Raw genomic sequence first — 20488 nt, forward strand, 5'->3', positions numbered from 1 at the left:
TTGCTTTATTACTTTACTTAAATGGAACGATGTAGTAAATGTGTTTTTGTATGACTTTAATAGGACTACACCAGCTTTCCTATTATTAATGTTGGCATAGTATATAATTTTGTCTCCTTTTATTTTTGAAATTCTCTATCTTTACAATTTAGATGCATATATTATAAGGCACGTGTACTTGGAATACTAATCCAAGCTGATTCTCTGTTTTTAACTGAAGCATTTACCCATTATATTCGATTTGAGTATCCCATGTTATATTTTATTTTCTATATGTGCCACCAATTCCACATTACTTTGTCTCTCCATTCTTGTCTTCTTTTGATTTACTAAGTTTTTCACAGTGTACTTTTAACCACGATTAGTTCGTAAGTTATATGATTCTATTCTTGAGTGAGTACCATGAAAATTACTCCATGCATAATTAACTTGCCTAAGTCTTTAGTAAATGAAAACCTCTCTCTCCTCCTAGGCAATATGTACATATTAGAAAATGTAAAATACATATACCCTCCCCACAACTTTGCACTTAGCTGTTATTATTGTCAGGAATTTTAAAGCTATCTTTTATGTCTATCCTATAAGCAATGATTTCCTCCATTTATTATTTCCAAAAGAAATGTATTGCTTCCTCATTTTTAAATTATGTCTACTGAATAGATTATAAAGTGATATTTAAAGATAGGATTTGCTTTCTTCTTTACATGGTTGCTATAGGTAATTCAATTAAACTGCTCTCTTTTTTTCTTTTTCTTTTCCTTTTTTTTGTGAAGGCAGTTTTTTTCTCCAGCTGCTGTTCAGATTTTCTCCTTGTCTTTGGTTTTCTTTGGCTCACCTTGCCCTGATACAAACTTAATATAGGGGTGATCTCCTATGAAACTTCCCACCTTGGGCAGGGGTCTTGACTTTCATTTCCAGACCACACAAAGCCACAGAACCAAAGCTCACATGATCAATATGGGTACATGCCATTGGGAATTTTAGTATGTTGGCTTCGCTATTCTGCCTAATTCTCTGGATTCAGGATTTCCCCAAAATTCTGGTCTAATATGTTCCCATTTTCTTTTCTTTTCAGGTATTCTATACTTTTAAAATAAGGGATTTTATTTCTTCTCTTTAGTTTTGTTTCCCAAAGGATTTTGTTATTGTCAGCACAAGTCTTGATCAGAATAATCTAACCTGTCATTACCAACACAAGAGTCACAACTCAACTTATTATCACACTGAAAAGGGGTTTTGGGTAGTGGATGTGGGGAATTGGTGTTCTACTTCCGCACTGTAATTGTCCACTTCTTTCCTAAGGCCCACTTTCTAAAGTTTAGGAAATAACTTATCCAGATTTGGGTGCTTGTTTTGTGTCACTGAGACACTCACCTAGGCCCATGCTATATGTGGCCACGACATTTCCCCCACTGGAGCCAACGTTGTGGCTGAACCAGCCCTTGTGGTTCTTATTATAAGACACACTTCAGCAACAACCATCAGAGAACTTTGAAAAAACGGGTTTATTGCAGTAGTCCTCCTGGACCTGTGATTTCGTTTTCCATGTTTTTGGTTAGCCCTGGTCAACCACAGCCCCAAAATATTAAATACAAAATTCCAGAAATAAACAATTCATATGTTTTAGATTTCATGACATTCTGAGGAGCGTGATGAATCTCGTGCTGTTCTGGTCTGTCTGCCTGGGCTGGGAGCCATCGCTCTGTGTCTCCATGTTATATGTGCCTCCAGCCCACTAGTCACATTGATTATCAGATCGACTGTCACAGTATCATGGTGCTTATGTACAAGTAACCCTTATAGTAACCTCATGTTATGCCGTAATGCCTGCACCATTCACCTCACTTCATCTCATCAGGTAGGCACGTGTCATCTCCCATCCTCACAAGAAGAAGGATAAGTACAGGACAATAAGATGTTTTGAGAGAAAGACACCACAGTCACATAATCTTTATCACAGTGTATTTTTATAATTGTTCTATTTTATTATTAGTTATTGGTATTAATCTCTTACTGTGCCTAATTTATAAATTAAACTTTATCATAGGTACGTATGTATAGGAAAAGTCATAATACATATAAGGTTGGTACCATCCATGGTTTCAAGCAGCCACAGGGGGTCCCACGGATAAGGGGGGATGACTGTCCTCACAAGTCCCGGAGGATACACAACATGCCCAGCGACCACTCAGCAAGGGCACAGGGAGTGAGAGAGCGCGAAATAGAGAGAGAACCGGGGGTTCTGCCTTTACTGGGATGGAGGGTGGGGTGCCTAGGGTTTCATGGGTTCTCTACTGGCAAATTTAAAATATCAGAGTGGGAATTAAAGTTTGGGAGGGAAAAGTGGGGTCACTTAAGAGGTCAGTTATCTAGGTCACCCAGGGCTTTCTAAGAGGTAGACGTCACAGGTGGCGTAGCCGGGCTCTTCATCTGGTTGTGTAGCTGACAAGATGTTTATTGCAGATGGATGCCCTAGAAATAGATGGATGCCTTGGCAATCAACAGCTTAACATCAGGCACTTGCAATCAAAAAAAGTTAGACACTTACGCTGTAGTACTGCTGGTAAATTTTTGGCTGCTTTGGTTTTAGTGCTCTCTTTTAAAAAACTAAATTAGTTTAACTCTAGAGGAGGGAGAGCATAAGCTCTCTTTTCAGTCCACTGAGTCCACAGTTCTCATCCCAAATCTGTCCCTGAACTCAGTTTTGAAGGACAGGATGGTGTAAGCCAGACGAAAATAAGGTGGTGTGACTTCTAGCAGGTGGAATCTCGAATTGCAAAATCTTCAGTATGAACCAGCATGGAAGGCTGAAGGAACAAAGGCCGAGAGGAGAGGGTGGGTGAGTAGATAAATGTCAGGGGACGATGCTTGTTATGTGTTGTCCAAGGCCAGAGAATTGTGAATGGATTTGTGCAGGAGACAGTCAGGGTCAGCTCTCTGGCTTGTCCAAATTTGCCGCAGAGACCTTAACCCAGACAGGAATCAGAAGGGCCTGTGAGTGAGCTCTCACAGCCTTCGTGGTCCCAAGAGCTGCAGGAAAAACTCTGCAGTTACAACAGAGCTCTATGGTCGTAACAGCCCCTCCTCTTCCCCGCTACAGGGTTTCCTGCTGCTTCTTGTGCAGGGTGTGCATACGGCTCCCTGCAGCTGTGCACACACCTTGCAACACTGTCTTTTCCCTGAATGACTCCTCTTTACGACACAATACCTAGTTGACCTTTGTTTTCAGTCAACAGACTTGCAAAGAACCTTATGAGGCCTGTAAACGAGAGAGGGAGGGGATTGAAAGTCAGGAGGAAAAGGAATGTGCTGGAAAATTTGACAGGTAAAAATGGGGTGCGGAGATGACACCAGAGAGACTATAAGATACCACATTATGAAACGAATGTGAGGCTGAGGGGCTGGTCTTTCCCTGGGTGGCTTTGAAGAGTTCTGGGAGGGACAGTGACACCAACAAGTTGCCACCCGGCCCTCTGTGCCCGGTCAGCCCTGGCCTCAGGAGAACTTACAAGCAGGACTTTTGTGTTCAAAGAAAAGAGAGACCAGCAAGCCTGAGCACGCACCATGTGACAGGACTTCTGTTGGTTGATTTCTGTGTTAATTTCTTTAATGCTCACAACCACCTTGAGGTAGGCTGCATGATATCTGATGGACAGAATGGGCAACTGAGGAACAGAGAACTAAAGTGAATTGCCTGATAACTATGCCTTAGGACGTGCTAAAGCCTGCAGTGGAGCCCAAGTCTTTCTAGTCCTGTCACCTGTCTGTTAATGTTGCCACTAGGGCACCTCATGCGACAATAATTCATCCCTGATTTCTTTCCCTGAGAGGGGCTGTGATCCCTCCGGCCAAGACTGAGCTCTGGGTGGGTCCTCATTTTCTTGTATTGATCTCTGAGTACTCGCAGGTGCTGGTGGCCTCCTGGTCCTGAGGGTCCCGCAACTTTATCCCATGAAAGCTGAGGTTTGCATAGTGGAGCTCCTCCTGTTGCTCCCCTGAGGAAGGGGCATCCCCGGCAGGTAGCACTTGCTCTGGGGGGCTGTCTGGCTGGGGCTTTTGCTTTGAACCCTGAGTGAAGGGGAGAGAAGAGAGTCAGGGAAGAAGTAAGGCGGGCACGGTCCCAAGGGCAGGTTGGGCTGATGGGACAGTTTTTCATTTATCTTATTCTACACCCATTTCTTATTAACTCAACTATTTGCTCGTTCATTTTAATTTTTGTAACACTATGATTGTTTAGACCATATCGGGGGCTTACTAATACATTTAATCATCACAAAAACCCAGTATAAAGGATACTCTTATTATCCCCATTTGCAGATAAGGAAACTGAGGTGGGACAGGTGAGGTAACATGCCCAGAAGGGGTAGAAAGTAACAGTTTAGAGGAAATGGTTCTGGCAGCCTGTATCTGGCAAAGAGGTGAGGTGGGCTCAGTGGTCAGCAGGGGTAGGGCAGGGGGCTGACCATTGGCTCCGAGAGAGGAAGGGGAAGAACCCACAGAAAGTCAGCCCGCAGCTGCCTGCCCAGCTGACCACAGAGGCGTGGGCTTGGGGGAAGGCTAAGGAGCTGTCTGCACTCCTTGAATGGATGTTCACACTGCATGAAAAGACACCCACATCACTCACCAAGGCGACTGTACCCATGACAGCGTCTTCATCATCCACGCCCTTTAGTCTCCTGGACGCTTGTTTCCTGCGGGCTTTCACTCTAAGGGGAGAGATGACAACACTGCAGCCAGAGTGGCCCAGGCACAGGCGGACACGCTGCCCTCACTCCCTGGTAACACAACTGGGGCATCCAGGCCCTGAAACCGGACTCAGAGACCCTCCTGACATGCAAGTGAGTACTCTGTCCCCCTGGATGACCAGGCTTTTGGCCAAGATTGAATTTCTGTCACTAAAGACCCCGCTTACACACAGAAACTCGTACACGAGTGATCACAGCAGTGTTATTCGTGATGGTCAAAATGCGGCAACAACCCGAGTGTCCAAAACACATGAATGGACAAATACAATGTGCCCCATCCATTAAATGGAATATTATTTAGACATAAAAGTGAATAAAGTACTGACACATGCATGAACCTTGAGAATATCATGCTACATGAAAGAAGTCAGTCACGAAGGGTCACATATTATGATTCCATTTGTATGAGATGTCTAGGATGGGAAAGTGTAGAGAAATAGAAAATAGATTAGTGGTTGCCTAGGGCTGGGGGGACGGTGGGGACAGGATCACAATTAAGGGGCGTGGGATTTCTCTTTGTTTCTTTTTCATTTTGGCCTACTGAAAAAGTTCTAAATTGATTGTGGTGTTGGGTGCACAACCTGCGTGAATGAACTAAAAGCCGTTGAATGGTACACGTTAACCATATGGGAATTGTATCTCAATAAAGCTGTTACCCCCACCCACCTCCCAAAGTAGGCCCCTCTGGATGCACTCAGCTCTGCTTTTCTGGGATTCACTGACACCTGTCATCGCCGCCTACTGCACACTTCCCTGTTCCTCCCCAGGACAAAGGCTTACATGCAAAAGAAGATGAGACACGAGCATAAGGACAGCAGGGCCATGGCACCAGCGCCTCCAAGAGCCCCAGGAACCACTCCCGCCAGGGACACTGACTTCCCTGCAGAGAAAAGGGCATGAGATGACCCAGTCCCAGCACCAAGTCCCCTGGTTTCCCATCTCCTTACAGAACCGGCTGTTCAGACACGAGCTGGAGGGCCCTGTCCTAGCAATCACCTGCTGTCCAGGCCCCAGCCCCTCACACCCAGCTTCATTTCCAATCCACTCCTTTCTCCCTCAGCCTCAGTCCCCAGCAGATCCCCTGACCTGGCAGCAGCAAGACAGTGACACTCTGGGTCCCATGGACATTCTCAGCCTCGCAGCTGAGTCTGAGGCTGGAGCTGAGCCCCTCACTGAGGCTCAGAGAGCTGTTGGCCCAGGGACCCTCTGAGCTGAAGGTGACCTTGAAGGAGGTGTTGCTGAAGTTCCGCTCCAGCAGCTGCTCCCTCAGCCGCCAGCGCAGGGAGGGGGCCGGCTGGGCTCGGGAGGAGCAGCTGCAGTGTAGTCTCTTGTCCCCCCAGGAGCAGGAGACCTGTGGGGGGTCTGTGGGGAGGGAGGAGAAGGGTCAGCGGTGCCTCTCCCCTCCCCAGCACTCAGGTGTCCTGACCCCAGGGGTCCCCCATCCCCCCACTCACAGTGCACAGAGAGGTTCAGAGAGACATTTGGGGAGCCCAGCGGGTGCCGGGCTTGGCAGGTGAACTCTCCTTCTTCTGCAATCCCCACTCGAGGCAGATCCAGGATCTCGGTGCTGGAGATGGGGGTGGTGTTCAGGGGTGGGGACCCCCGGAACCAGCTCAGTTCTGCAGGGGGGTTGCTGTCAGCAGCACAGAGCAGCCGCAGAGCCTGGCCCTCCAGTATGGGAAGGGGCGAAGTGGTTTGCAGAATCTCGAAGGCTTTGGGGAGAGAAGTGCAAAGAGAGGGTGACAGAGAGAGAGAGAAAGGAGAGAGAGAGAGACAGACAGAGAGACAGAGAGACAGACAGAGAGAGAGAGAGAGAGAGAGGTGGAACGAGCAGGTGCAGGGACGTAAGGAGGGAGGGCCGTGACTTTTATCCTTGCCCTTCCCATATCTGATCCCATTCAAACTCTGATTGCCCCTCTGGTCCATGGTGGCCCCAGGGACACGTCCCAGCCCCAGCGAGACGAAGCTTTTTCCTACCTGTGACATTTCTGAAGATGCGTATGGTGAGGTTCTGTGGGGCATCTGGGATGGAAACATATGCCCCACTCAGAGGTGAGGAGCGGGATGGAAGCTGACCCCACACCCAAGGGGTGGTGGGAACCAGGAAGGTGGAATTGGCCTGGCCAACTCCTCACCTAGACTCAGATGCATGAGAGTCTTCTCAGGTCAGCCTAGCCTCCCCCTCGCCCTCCCCTACACACACACACACACACACACAAAACACACACACACACACACACAGCACTGCTACTACCCAAAGGGACCTACCACCCCTCCAAACTCACAGGACACATTGAGCAGGATGGTTCTCTCCATAGTCACCCTATATCCTTGCTGTTTCACCTGACAGGTGAGGTTGGTGCCGTGGTCCCAGGGCCTCAGGGTGAGGGTTAGCACTGAGGAGCGAAGGGTCCGGGGGCTCAGCGAGTCAAGAGCAGCCCCCACCCAGGAGAAGGTCAGAGGTCTTCCCCCTTCACAGGACCCTGGCAGGTTGCAGGTCACACGTGTGGGGCGGCCGGACACCAGACGCTCTGGAACATGGATGTCGGGTACCTCTGTGAGGGCTGAGGAGGAGAGAGGCGGTGCCTGGGCCCCAGGGTGTGGGGACCCAGAGTGTGACCCTGAGAGGGACCCATGCCTCGGGGTCTGAGCTCACCCCAGGTCCTGTGTCTCTTCCCACAGCAACACCCCCTAGGCCTGGACAGGGAGTGTTCCAGTGTCCTGTTCCTGTCCTAAAACGGGGGTCCCATGTCCCAGGTCCTCTTCTGGGCCCCGCCATACCTGTCACCTGCAAATGCAGCTTCTTATCTGTGTAAGTATATTTCACATAATATCCTCTCTCCACTCGGAAGAAGTAGGTTCCTGTGTCGCTCCTCCTGGCATTGCTGATACTCAGGGAACAGCTGTTGGTCCTGGGGTCCTCAAGGAGGCGGAATCGGTTGGCGGTCTCAGTCCTCACTGGTTTATCTGGGTTGTTTGAGGCCACAGGATAATCACGTTGTATGTTGTCCCCACTTTGGTACCAGTAGATGTGGAGCACGTCAGAGGAAGATTGCAGATTCCAGGGATAGGAGAAGGAGCAGGGCACGTGGACGCACAGACCCTCCTGCACTGTCACCGATTCCTTCAGTCTGAGCTCATACCCTTGTTTCTCCTGCAGGGACCCTGGGGGGACACAGAGCCTCAGCTGCAGCTGCAGCCCCTCCCCAACCTGCACTGGCTTCCAGGACCCTGGGCCACTCACCTCCCCACAGCAGGGGCAGCAGCAGCAGAGGCACCATGTCTGCATCTGACAGGGCAGAGCCGGGGCCCACGTCCTCTGCAGGGAAGGAAATGCTGATAGTGTGGGGTGCGGCCTAGGACGCCCCAGCAGGAAGCCGGGGCTCAGAGAGCTGTGGCCACACCTGGAAGGGGAACTTGGGCTCCACAGGCCTTCGGGGTGAGCTGGGGGCTGAGAAATCACCCTGCCCTACCCTCTGCCCCCACCCGACCCTGCAGGTGGATACACCGAGGTCCCCAGAGGTTGAGAAATTTGTCCAGATGTGAATCTGGAAGTGGTTACCTTGCATATCATGTTTAAGTCAAGAGGGGGGTCACTGAAGGGGCCCAACATGGTTGGAAGAAACAGGGCTGGTCCTGGGGACTCAGAGGGAGCCACCTCCAGCTGAAACCACTGCATGCTCTGGAAAAGAATAATTTTAAATTTTCTGAAGATCATTCAAGTGCTGGCAAGAAAGAAGGGAATTTAGACTCAAATCCAGTGGAAGGTGGAATCCAGGGGAAAGCTGAGCAGTGAAGCCCCTTTGCGCTGAGGGTTCTGGGGACGTGGGATGCACGAGTGTTGTTCTCCATGAGTTTAAGGTCAGTGGGACAGACGGAGCACAGGCCTGCTCCAAACGGGCTGTGGAGAGGGAGACCCTCGCCCCGTTCAGCGGGGACTCCAAAGGCTGGACCTCAGCACAGAAGCCAATTTGCTGCCTTAAAGCTCAGGAAGCTCCGTCTTCAGGGTCCTTCACATGCTTGGTCCCTTTTTCAAAGCCCGACAAGGGCTCAAGTGATATGAGGAAATGACCTGTAATCCTACTGCTCTTTTATGAAGGAAACGTGGTACATGTTTTCCCAAATGTGACAACGATCTTAAACCTTTTAGACATTCCCAGTAACAAGTTTTGGGATTGCAAGAAAGTTTCTTAAAGCATACAGGAGTAAAAGAAATTTCAATCAATCGTGCTGGAGAAAGTATTGAATTCTCTTTCTATTCTCTATTTTATATAAACATACTACTTACAACAATAAATAATATTTACTAATATATTAATATTTATTACTATATGGCAATTATTCTCATAAAAAGAGGCAATCAAAGAGCACCAGCCATAAATGTGGGGAACATGTGTTATGCAGGAGTGCCAGACAGGTATGCTGTATGACTAATAAAATAGTCTGTAATTTTCCTGGATTGTCTTATATTTTGATTTTGAGCATTTTAATTTTCATGACTTGATGCAATGTGTTTTACCATTTCAGAAAAATTCACATGTGTGCCACATTTTGTATTTTCTTTCTGAAGGAGTGATCTCCACATTCGTATAAATGTCGGGCTCCACAAGACCTGGGTCTGCCCCTGCCCACGGGGTCCACGTGAACAAGAGGTAACCAGCCCTATTCCTCACCCACCCCTGACTCTGCATGTATCGCAGAGAAGATTGTCTTGTGCAAGCAAAGGACTAAAGAAAGCAGGACTCCCATGGTTTTGTCCCCACAATGCACATCACTGAGTGGCCTAGCAAATCTCTAACTGAGATTATCAAAAAGAGAAGAAACCACAAGCATCGGCAAGGATGTGGAGAAAGTGCAACCCTCTTGCACTCTTGTTGGGAATGTAAATTGGTACGCCACTGTGTCAATCAGTATGGCAGTTCCTCAAAAATTAAAAATAGAGCTCTCGGGACCCGACCAGTGGCTCAGGCGGTTAGAGCTCCGTTTTCTAACGCTGAAGGCTGCCAGTTCGATTCCCACATGGGCCAGTGGGCTCTCAGCCGCTGGGTTGCCGGTTCAACTCCTTGAGTCCTGATAGGGATGGTGGGCAGCACCTCCTGCAACTAGCAACGGCAACTGGACCTGGACCTGAGCTGTGCCCTCCACACTAAGATTGAAAGGACAACAGCTTGACTTGGACAAAAAGTCCTGGAAGTACACTCTGTTTCCCAATAAAAGTCCTGTTCCCCTTCCCCAATAAAATCTTAAAAAATAACAATAATAATATTAGTTAATAATAACACTGTTGTATATTTGAAAATTGCCAGAGAGTAAATTGCTAAGAGAGAAAATTCCTAAAAGTTCTGATCACAAGAAAAAAAATGTGTAACTACATGTGGTGATGGATGTTAACTTGACACATTGTGGTGAGCAGTTCACAATATATACATATGTCAAATCATGAAGTCAGACACCTGAAACTAACATAATGTTACCTGTCAATTATATCTCAACAAAATACATACATAAGAACACTAATTTAAAACAAAAACAAAGAAAACCTCCCTCTGAGCAGAGACTAGAGAGGTGCAAGACTGGCAGGCAGCGCTTCCTTCGTGCTCCGTTAGTGTTTCAACATGTCCATAACAAGTTCCTTGGGTTACATTACCACTGCTGAAATACATGGTGTGGCTTCTGGTTTCATGATCGGCCCTTGACTGATTCAAGAGATTAAAAGAAGTGAGCATTGGGTGATTTCAAATGCCTTCCTGATAAAACTCACGGCCAAGTAGGAATAAAAGAGAATTTCCCTAACAAGATAAAGAGTGTCTCTAATGACAAGCGGGGAAAAGAAGGAGGAGGGACACACGCTAGAATGGGTATAATTAATTAATTTGTTTAATACCTAATCAACTTATTTAGCAAAGACAAAGGCAATTAATAGAATATGCTAATGTCAGAGCGTATAGGTGGTTAAGACTAAACTATATACGTTGATAACAGTGTCATGTCAAAGGAGTACACGTACGTATAAGTTTAAGAGATCCCAACATATGTTTACTATTGATCAAAAATCACTTGGCTAAATACACAAATAACATCAGTAAGGAGTATCCAACACCAGTCATAAGCTCTATGGAATAGTAACTATTACAGTAAATGTCAAAAGCTCGTCTAACTGGGGGAGAACAGCACTGGAAAAGTCATAAATCAAAACCTAGTCACGTCTGTAGCTGAGAGAAACTCAGGCGTCTCCCACACCGCTGCTTGCTAGTTCCCAAGAATGTTGCTGTTGTTGTCTTTGTTGTTGTTAGAAGTCAGAGCGTCTTCTGATGTGTAAGCTGCAAGCTGCATACAAGTTTTCTAGATGCTAACCAGTTCTCAAGAAGGCTAACCGTGGGGAACAACACTGGAGAGGCCGGGAACCAGCCAGACCTCACCAGGTTCACGGCCGGAAGTCAGGACATCCCCTGGTGTTGTAAGCTGCATGTTGCTGGGAGTCTTCAAAATGTTAGAATGATGAGAAATCACCAATGACAATTGACCAAATGATGAAATAATAATAATTACACTGCCACCTGAGGTCTGTCTTATGTTTCCTCAGACGTACCTTAGAGCCAAGTTTCTTGTTCCTGCCTCCCCCTCCGGGAATGGCCAGTTCTGGGAGGGTCCGGCAGTTACTGATATGAATGCTTCCCATTCGGCCAAAGGGTCAATTCATCCGGATAAGCAACAAGTCCTGGCGATGTGCCTGTCACATCATCCTGACATAACTTAGCTACTTCTTCACTGCATCTGCTGACGTGGGCGAAACAGACAGAAAGCAACATCATCTCATATCTCCCCTACTCAAGAGGATGAGACCAAAGGGGAAATTTACTCAACCCCTGATCACAGCACAGAAATCACCTCACATACAGGAACAAGCTAATAGACAAAAGCTCACATCAGCCAATGAAGGCTAATTTTCCTCAACATCCACCCTACAATTCAGCCTCAAAATTTATATTCATTGGTAATCACATGCACTCTCTTATGTGACAGAACAAAGAGTCAACAGACAACACTTAACCATCACCTCGCATGCAGTCTCTCATGTGAGGGAACAAGAAACAAACACACAAGAGCTCACATTGACCAATGACGGCAAATTTTTCTCAACATCTACCCTACAGTGTCTTCAGCAAACATCATACCTAGTGCAGTAGCATCAGGTACTAGTCTAGGAAGGTAATAACAAGTAAAAAGTATGAAAATTGAAAAGATGACAGAGGTCTTTCTGCATAAATGATTATATATATATATAAAAATGCAAAAGTATATACGGATACATTTGGGGGCTTAATAAGAGAGCAAGATTGCTAGAGACAAAATCAAATTACAAAAATCAAATGCATTTCTGTATGACAGTAATAAACAAAAACGGGATGTTATAAAAGACGCCATTGACAACAGCATGAAAAATTGTGAGCGATCGAGCGGATTTAGGCCGCTCACCTCGGCTTCAGAGTCACCGCCGCCATGGCCAGTCCATCGCAGGGTATTCAGCAGCTGCTGCAGGCCGAGAAGCGGGCGCCGAGAAGGCGTCGGAGGCCCGCAAGCGAAAGCACCGGAGGCTGAAGCAGGCCAAAGAAGAGGCTCAGGCTGAAACTGAACAGCACCGCCTGCAGAGGGAGAAGCAGTTCAAGGCCAGGGAAGCTGCGGCTCTGGGATCACACGGCAGTTGCAGCACTGAAGTGCAGAAGGACACCCAGGAGAAGATGACCGTCCTCCAGACCGACTTCCAGCGGAACAGGGATGAAGTCCTGGATAACCTCTTGGCCTTTGTCTGCGACATCCGGCCAGAGATCCACGAAAACTACGGCATAAATGGATGGGGAAGAAGAAAGAAGCGCCGGTTCCATGGATTGGCCTTCAGCCACCTCCACGGAATATGAAGCTTTCGCAAAGCTTGAGTTATATTTTGTGAAAGGCATTAAATTATTTCTGTTTATTATCTACTAGGTCCTTTTGCTTTTTGGGGAATAGCAAACCTAGCTTCTTTGTATAAACTTAGAGCTTATCCAAAGAGTTCATCTTTTTACCTCATGTTTCTTAAATTTAAGGGTATATGTTGTCTGTTTTCCTATGCCTTTTAGCTCAAGCAACATATGTATAGCAACACTGACTTTTTCTTTCTTAGATGTAGTAAAAAAAACAAACTTTTTAAGAAAGAAAGGGATTAAATGTTTTTTCCCCTAAAGCTTTCTTGAAGGTCAGGGGCTTTATCTATGAAAAAGTAGTAAATAGTTATTTGTAACATGTGTAAAGCAGCAGCCAGCCTTAAATAGCCTTAAATAGTCCTTTTTGGCTAAGGGTTACAACAATGAACACTAGTATAATTGTTCGGGCGATTTCTAGTACTTCTTAATCCAAATTACTAGTTCATAGGATTCAAAACCTTGTTACTTGTTATTACTTGGTGTATTGATAATCTTTCAAAAGTAAATGATTTTGTCATTAAAAATAAAAAATTGTGATACACCTGGGACATGTGTCATTCTCTAGAGATGGACATAACAGAAGTATACTGTGCACTTCCTCAATGGAGGAAATTACAAATCTTTACTGAAGGACAGCAAACATGTAAATAAATGGAAAAATATGCATGTTAATGGGTTTGAAAACAGTATATATAAATGTCAATTCTATCCTAATTGATCTGCAGAATAAAGCAATTTGTCTGTCACCCAATCTCCCGATTGACTTTTCTGGAACGTGACACGCTGTTGTAAAATTGACATTGAAGTAGAAATTTCCCAGGAGCCACTGCAATCATGAAGAAGAACATTGTGTGAGGACTGGCTCTGTAAGACATCAAGACGGATCACAACGTTACAGAGACTAAGACAGTGTTGTACTGACACGGGGATAGACCACGGGAGCAGAGTAGGGGCACAAAAATAGGGTAGGTGGACCTCAACCACAGGAAACGTCATGCACGATAGAGGAAGTGATACAAAGAAGTGACAAAAAGACAGACATTTTAAACACATGTGGGCTACTCGGGACCCGAATGCAGTCGAATGAAATCGCACCCTTAGCTCATACGATGCACTAAACTCCAGGGCGGATGGACTGAAGACCTAGTGCTTTCTGTGAACCAAAGCAATAGAGCTATTAGATGACAATATCACAGGATAGCTCCATGCACTTAAGGTAGGGAAGGTTTCCTGAACAACGCATAAATAGCACTCTTTATAAAGAGAAACACTGAAAATACGGACTGTGTTAAAATTAAGGACTCTTCATAAAACACGCCACGGGGAGTGCTCAGTCATCTGCCTTCAAGTACGAGAAGATGTTTACAACACAATAAGCATCAAAGTATCAGCCTCCAGAACTGAAGAAGAATTTCTATAAATACATAGGAAAGAGAAAATACAGAAAATGGGCTCCCTTGAGCAGGCGCCTGCCTCATAAAGGACAGCACACGACAACCAGTAAACAAATACAAAGCTGCCCCACACCATTCACAACCAGGAAAGTGCACATGAAAACCATAGCAAGATACTATTATACTTGCTCCAAGTTGGCAAATATTACAATGTCTGAAAACACCCAGTGTTAGTGAAAGTGTGGGACAATGGTTGTTGGAATATAAACGGTACAAGCACGTCCGAGAAAAATAGCGGCATCTAATAAACTGAGGCTGGGCTTATATCACGACCAGCAAAATCGCGCCCCTAGACTTTTGTCCTAGAGCAGTGCTGTCCGATGTGCTGGCCAATCGCCACATGTGGCGGCTGACCACTGGAAAGGTGACTATCAGGACGTGGGCTGCAAGGAGCCATAAGACGTGCTCTGAGGGTAACACACGCCGGACTTAGAAATCTTACTACAAGGAAATGATTGAACTATTTATTCTGAGATCAATTTAAACAGGAGTCAGGGGGACGTTTCTCCCACATCACCAATAAGCAGCAATCCTACTCAATTCTGACACTCTCTGCCTGGGGACAGTGTCAGATTCCAGGGGTTAAGGGTGCAGTTCTTAACCTGCCCCCCAACCCTACATCAGATGTCAGTCACGAGTCCAGGTTGCCACCTGTGCTTCTGAACGACTGGCTGTAAATCAGAGGTTCCCAACACCTCCTCCCTTCGGACTTATTAATTTCTGAGAGCGGCTCACAGAGCTCAGAGCACGTTTTACTTACCAGGTCACTGGTTTCACTTAAAAGCATATAATTCAGGAACAGCCAGACAGAAGAGATGCACAGGGCCAGGTATGAAGTAAGGGGCGTGGAGCTTCCATTGCCTCTGTGAGGTCACCACTCTCCCATCACCTCCAAGTGCCCAGCAACTTGAAGCTCTCCGAACCCTCTTGTTGTGGGTTTTTATAGAGGTTTCATTACACAATCATGAATAATTAAATCATTGAACGTTAGCGATTGATACAACCTCCAGCCCCTCTCTCCACTCCTGCTCCCCTCTGGCCTTCACCCCACTGATACTAGTGGCATCTGTGAGGCGGAGATTCCAGATATTGTTTCAAGGCAGCCTCGTTCTCCCAACGCCATACTCTGTCCTGTCTGTTAGGAGTGAGGAACAGATGCGGTGGGTGAGAGGAGAGGATGTTGCAACCAGAAGCCACAAGGTATAGACTGAAGGGCAGCAGAGGAAATTACCTATTTCCTGTGCCAGGCAGGATGGGCCCCAAGAGCAGAGAACAAGTCAGGCCGGCCCACCTCAGGAGCGCAGGCCCATCCTAATAAAAAGAAATTAACCCGGACCAATGAATTCGGGGAAAGAAGCAACTATTTTCACAGGCAAGAAGGTCTAGTGTTCACCTCATAGTAAGGATGTGTGTGTGTGTGTGTGTGTGTGTGTGTGTGTGTGTTTTCAAAACTAATAGTACAACTTTTTGTTGAGGTGAAATTTACATGACATAAAATTACTACTAATAATTTTGGATGTAAAATCTTTTGGCGCTATTCATCACTACACTTTCTCCATCATTTTCTTTACATCATGCCTTTACCATACCTGCCTTGGCCTTGTAGGCATGTAATTTGGGGGTTCCTAGAGAGATTACTGCACTGATGCACCAAACGAAAACCCCACAGGCCAAGTGTGTCTCTAATTCAGCTTCTCAGCAGAGGTCTGGCTCACCCAAAGCCTGGGTGGAAACCCAAGGTCAAGTTCCCCTGCTGGACAAGATGCATCAGCATCCACATGGCCCAGAATACTTCTGACAGGAGACCCTTCCTCTCTGCGGGAAGCAAGTATATACCTCCTGGCTCCCCTACTCTAACAATCTGAGCGGGTCTAGTCGTCAGGGGGCATTCGGTGGTCCTTAAGGAACTAAAACTGACTTGGATCGTGTTTTGTGCATTTCTATCTAGAGTCCGTGATAGGCCCTAAGGAGAAGGCTGAGTCCGTTGCTCACACTCATTACAGGTTTGGCCCAGAACCATTCGCTTAATCACAGTCAGTCTCAGAATCCCAGGGGGAGGAGAAGGTATAGAGCTTGAGGTCATGCAGGCCCCCCCTGGACCCCTTTCCTGGAGGGCAGAGGCAGCAGGCAACCCCACCTCAGCCCCGTGTGCACGCCTCACCCTCGTGCCTTTGCCCAAGTCCACTCTATAGCAGGAATTTTTGTCAAAAGACAATATGAAAACTTTTCAAGCAGCCAAATATTTTGAATAATACAAATAGTTGCCTTCCATGGAGAGACAATAATAAAAAAGAGACTTTGCACAAGACACTGTAAACCAGAACATGATGGGGTGATCTCTTTAAAGGGATTTTAAAAACACATCACCCAGAATTTCATACCCTAGATGATTAAAATACGATTAAAATTGAAATTGAAATAATATTTCAGGATAAAATAAGCAAACATCCTTGAAGTCCAATAGACTTTTGTTGTACAAATACTAAAGTAACTTCTTCAGGCTAAAGGGAAATGTGGGGGGGTTTTGACCTAATAATGGCAACATATGTATAACATAAAATTTACCAACTTTCAGTATTTTACCGTGTTCTACCATTTAAGTAATTGACCACTGTTAAGTACACAGTCCAGTAGGGTTAAGAACACTCACATTGCTGTGTGACAAACCTCCAGGACTTCTCCTTCTAAAACTGAAACTCTTTAGCCATTAAACAATGACTCCTCATTTTTCCCACCCCCACCCCTGGTACCCACCATTCTACTTTCTGTTTCTATGAACTTGACTACTTACCTCATGGAAGTGGAATCATGCTGTATTTGTATTTTATGACCAGCTTATTTCGCTGAGCACAGTGTTCTCAAGGTTGTAGCATGCAACAGGACCTCTTTTCGTTTAAGACTGAATAATATTCCATTGTATGTGCTATCGGTTGAACTTTGGAGGGTCAGGGGTGGAATGCTATAGACTGAATGTTCATGCCCCCCAAATAAATACATTGATATCTTAACCCCCCAAGGGGCTAGTATAAGCAGCTGGGGCCTCTGGGAGGCCTGAGATAGCCCCTCCCCTCCCACCATGTGCAAATACAGCGAGAAGGAGGCCGTCTGCAACGTGGAAGAGGGTCCTCACCAGGACCCAGCCGTGCTGGCACCCTGATCTTGGACTTCCAGCCTCCAGTCCTGTAAGCGATACATGTCTGCTATTCGTAAGCCACCCAGTCTATGGTATTTTGTTAAAACATCCTGATCAGACTAAGACATATCACATTTTGTTTATCCCTTTATCCATCAATTGACATTGGGGTGTTATACCTCTTGACTCTTGTGAATAATGCTGCTGTAAATGTGGGTGTGCAAATACCTCTTTGAGATTCTGTTCTCAATTCTTTGGAATATATACTCAGAAGTGGGACTGTTAGACCTAATTTTGACTTTTTGAGGAACTGCCATATTGCTCTCCATAGCAACTGTACCATTTTGCAACCCCACCCAATGTACACAGTGGTTCCAAATTTTCTGCATCCTCACCAGCACTTGTTATTTTCTGGGTGTTTGTTTGTTTGTTTATAGTAACCACCCTAAAGCGTGTTAGGTGCTACCTCATTATAGTTTTGATTTGCATTTCTCTGAAGATTACTGATGTTGAATACCCTTTCATAAATTTGATGGCCGTTTGTATATCATCTTTGGAGAAATGGCTACTCAAGCCCTTTGCCCATCTTAAATTGTGCTGTTTGGTGTTTTCGTGTTGACTTGTGGGTATTCTTTATGTATTCTGGATATTAACACCTTATTTTGTCTCCTATTCCTTAGGTCGTCTTTGTTGTCTGTTGATTTTGTCCTTTTGTGCACAGAAAATTTTGTTTGCTATAGCCAATTTGTTTATTTTTGTTTTTGTTGTCTGTGCTTTTGGTATAAATATCCAGAAAGTAAGCGCCAAAACCAATGTCATGAGGTTTTTTCCCCCCATGTTTTCTTCTAAGAGTGTTAGTTTTTGGTCTTTAGGTCGTTAATAGATTTTGAATTAATTTTGTGTAGAGGAAAATGATTTTGTGATGAAAACCTAGAATTGTGTGAAAGAAACATAACTGTGGAGGTAATATTTCAAAATATTCATTATTTAAATGTTGTATGCTCTCACTTATGTGTGGAATCTAAAATAGCTGAACTCATAGAAATAGAGAGTAGAATGGTGTGTGTCAGGGACTAGAGGCGAGGAAACGGGGAGATGTTGGTCAAGGGTACAAAGTTCCAGCTCTGAGATGAATCAAGTCTGGGGATCCAATGTACAGCATGATGACTATAGTTAATCGCCTCATTTTAGAGTGTATCTTTAATGTTATAGCCACTTACAAATGGAAATGATGTGAGAGGATGGTGGTGTTAACTCACCTTATTGTGGTGATCATTTCACAATCTATGTGTGTAACAAATAATCACATTGTCCAACTTAAACTTACATGAAATATGTCAATAATGTCTCAATAAATCTTGGAAAACACTCATTTTTAAAATCAAAAGTAGCATATTGTTCTGTGAAGTTTATCACATTATAGGTGTAAGATACGTGACAATAACAATAAGCAGTGAGAGGATGGTTATACGGATCTGAGGTGTTGACATTTTCTTCATTATTCAAGAATAGATAAAATTAGCAATAGAAACACAATTGCAATATAACAAGGATGCATATTTTAATAAGTAGACAACTCTAAACAAAAACTAATAGAGAAGATTAATAAAAGTCATGAGTAATCCAATAAGGCAAAGAAAGATTTTTTAAAAAAATAGAAAGAAAGTACAGGACAAATGCATTACAACTATGAATAGGATTGACTTATGTCCAGCTATATCAGTAACTACATTGTCTAATAAAACCAAACAATCTAAATAGAAGACAGATTTTGCCAGACTTGATTTTCAAAAACAACGTAAGATATGTGAGAGACATACTTCAATCATAAGAGTACAAGATGAGACAGAAAGACTGCAAAGGATATGACATATAAAGGGTACCCAAAAATATTTACAATGATATCTGCAAGAAGTATTTCTAAAGAGAAAGTTCAGTCCAACAAGAATATATAATCATTCTACATTTATACACACCTAATAACATTGTTTGAAAACACGCAAATACAAGTTGATGGATCTCCCTCTCTCAGAAACTAGTAGAACAAGCAAAAAAAGAAAAGAAAAGAAAATCAGTTGCGGACAGAAAAGATCTGAACACAATAATGCAACTTGACCTAAGTTACAGATAGAAAACACTACACCCAAGACTGCAAAATATACTTTATTCTCAAGCAAGCAGAAGGAAGGGATAACAAGGGTAAAGCAGAAATCGATAAAATTGAAAACAGAAAAGTAGTTTCAAGACAATGAATGCAAATACTGGGATTTTAAAAATACCAACCAATGGGGGCGGCCGGTGCTCTTAACAACAAGCTTGCCGGTTCGATCCCCATATGGGCCACTGTGAGCTGTGCCCTCCACAACCAGACTGAAACAACTACTTGACTTGGATGGGTCCTGGTAAAAACACACTTAAAAATAAATAAAAGTTAAAAAAAAATACCTGTAAAGTTGACAAATGTCTAACAAGCTTTATAAGATTAACAAAAAGTGAGAAGATACAAACAATCAATACCCTGCATGGAAAAGGTGATATCACTGCCCACCCAACACATATTGGAAGGACAATAAAGGGTTCCTCTGAGCACCTCCGTGCACAAAAATTGGACAACTTAAATAAATGGAGCAATTCCAGGAAAAGCACACACTGCAGTTTGACCGTTTCTTATAAAATTAAATATGAATTTACCATATGGCCCAGTAATCCCACTCCGAGGAATCTAAACAAGGGAAATGACAACATATGTCCACATAAAGACTTGTACATGAATGTTTGTAGCAGCATTTTTCACAATCATCCAAAACTGAAAACGACCCAAATGAACTTCACAGGTGAATGGATAAAGACGTGGCGCTTCTGTGCGGTGGAAGGCTACTGGGCGATGACAAGAAACGAACTATGCTCAATCTCAGAGCCATTGTGCCGAGTTAAACAAGCCGGACTCAAAACACTACACAGCACATGATCCATTTATATGACGTCCTTGAAAAGACACAATTATTGTTGCACAGGACAGATCAGCGGTTGCCAGGGGTTACGGTTGCTGGGAAGGTGTAACTAAAAAGCACCAGCATGAAGGGGGCATTTGGGGTGATGGAATTATTCTGTGTTCTAATTTCGGTGGTATTGATTAAGCAAACCTATATATTTTTAAAATTTATTCAACTCTACAGCAAATATAAATAAATGGTA

The 20488-nt window shown here is 44.7% G+C and overlaps 1 protein-coding gene and 1 pseudogene across 8 annotated transcripts; one reads left to right on the plus strand and one right to left on the minus strand.

The window, feature by feature from the left end:
* Nucleotides 1-1487: 1487 nt before the first annotated feature.
* On the minus strand, nt 1488-15535 carry LOC141567598 (sialic acid-binding Ig-like lectin 5). Of its 8 annotated transcripts, none has more exons than XM_074315526.1 (12): nt 14921-15535; nt 11335-11522; nt 8308-8427; nt 7990-8064; nt 7527-7910; nt 7031-7309; nt 6723-6767; nt 6200-6457; nt 5832-6107; nt 5526-5625; nt 4625-4706; nt 1488-4068 (listed from the first exon to the last, which is right to left on the minus strand). In XM_074315526.1, exons 3-12 carry the CDS (start codon nt 8312-8314, stop codon nt 3874-3876), a joined length of 1701 nt encoding a protein of 566 aa, XP_074171627.1. In that variant the 5' UTR covers nt 8315-8427; nt 11335-11522; nt 14921-15535; the 3' UTR covers nt 1488-3873. The 8 variants fall into 8 exon arrangements, with proteins under 8 accessions (XP_074171627.1, XP_074171628.1, XP_074171629.1 ...); XM_074315527.1 differs by lacking the exon at nt 14921-15535 and adding an exon at nt 12222-12345; XM_074315528.1 differs by lacking the exon at nt 14921-15535 and adding an exon at nt 12222-12301 and having other exon boundaries at nt 11335-11519.
* Nucleotides 12246-14906, plus strand: LOC141567604 (V-type proton ATPase subunit G 1 pseudogene; annotated as a pseudogene).
* Nucleotides 15536-20488: the final 4953 nt, after the last annotated feature.

The sequence above is a fragment of the Rhinolophus sinicus genome, linkage group LG11, assembly GCF_036562045.2.
Source record: "Rhinolophus sinicus isolate RSC01 linkage group LG11, ASM3656204v1, whole genome shotgun sequence".
Lineage (NCBI taxonomy): Eukaryota > Metazoa > Chordata > Mammalia > Chiroptera > Rhinolophidae > Rhinolophus > Rhinolophus sinicus.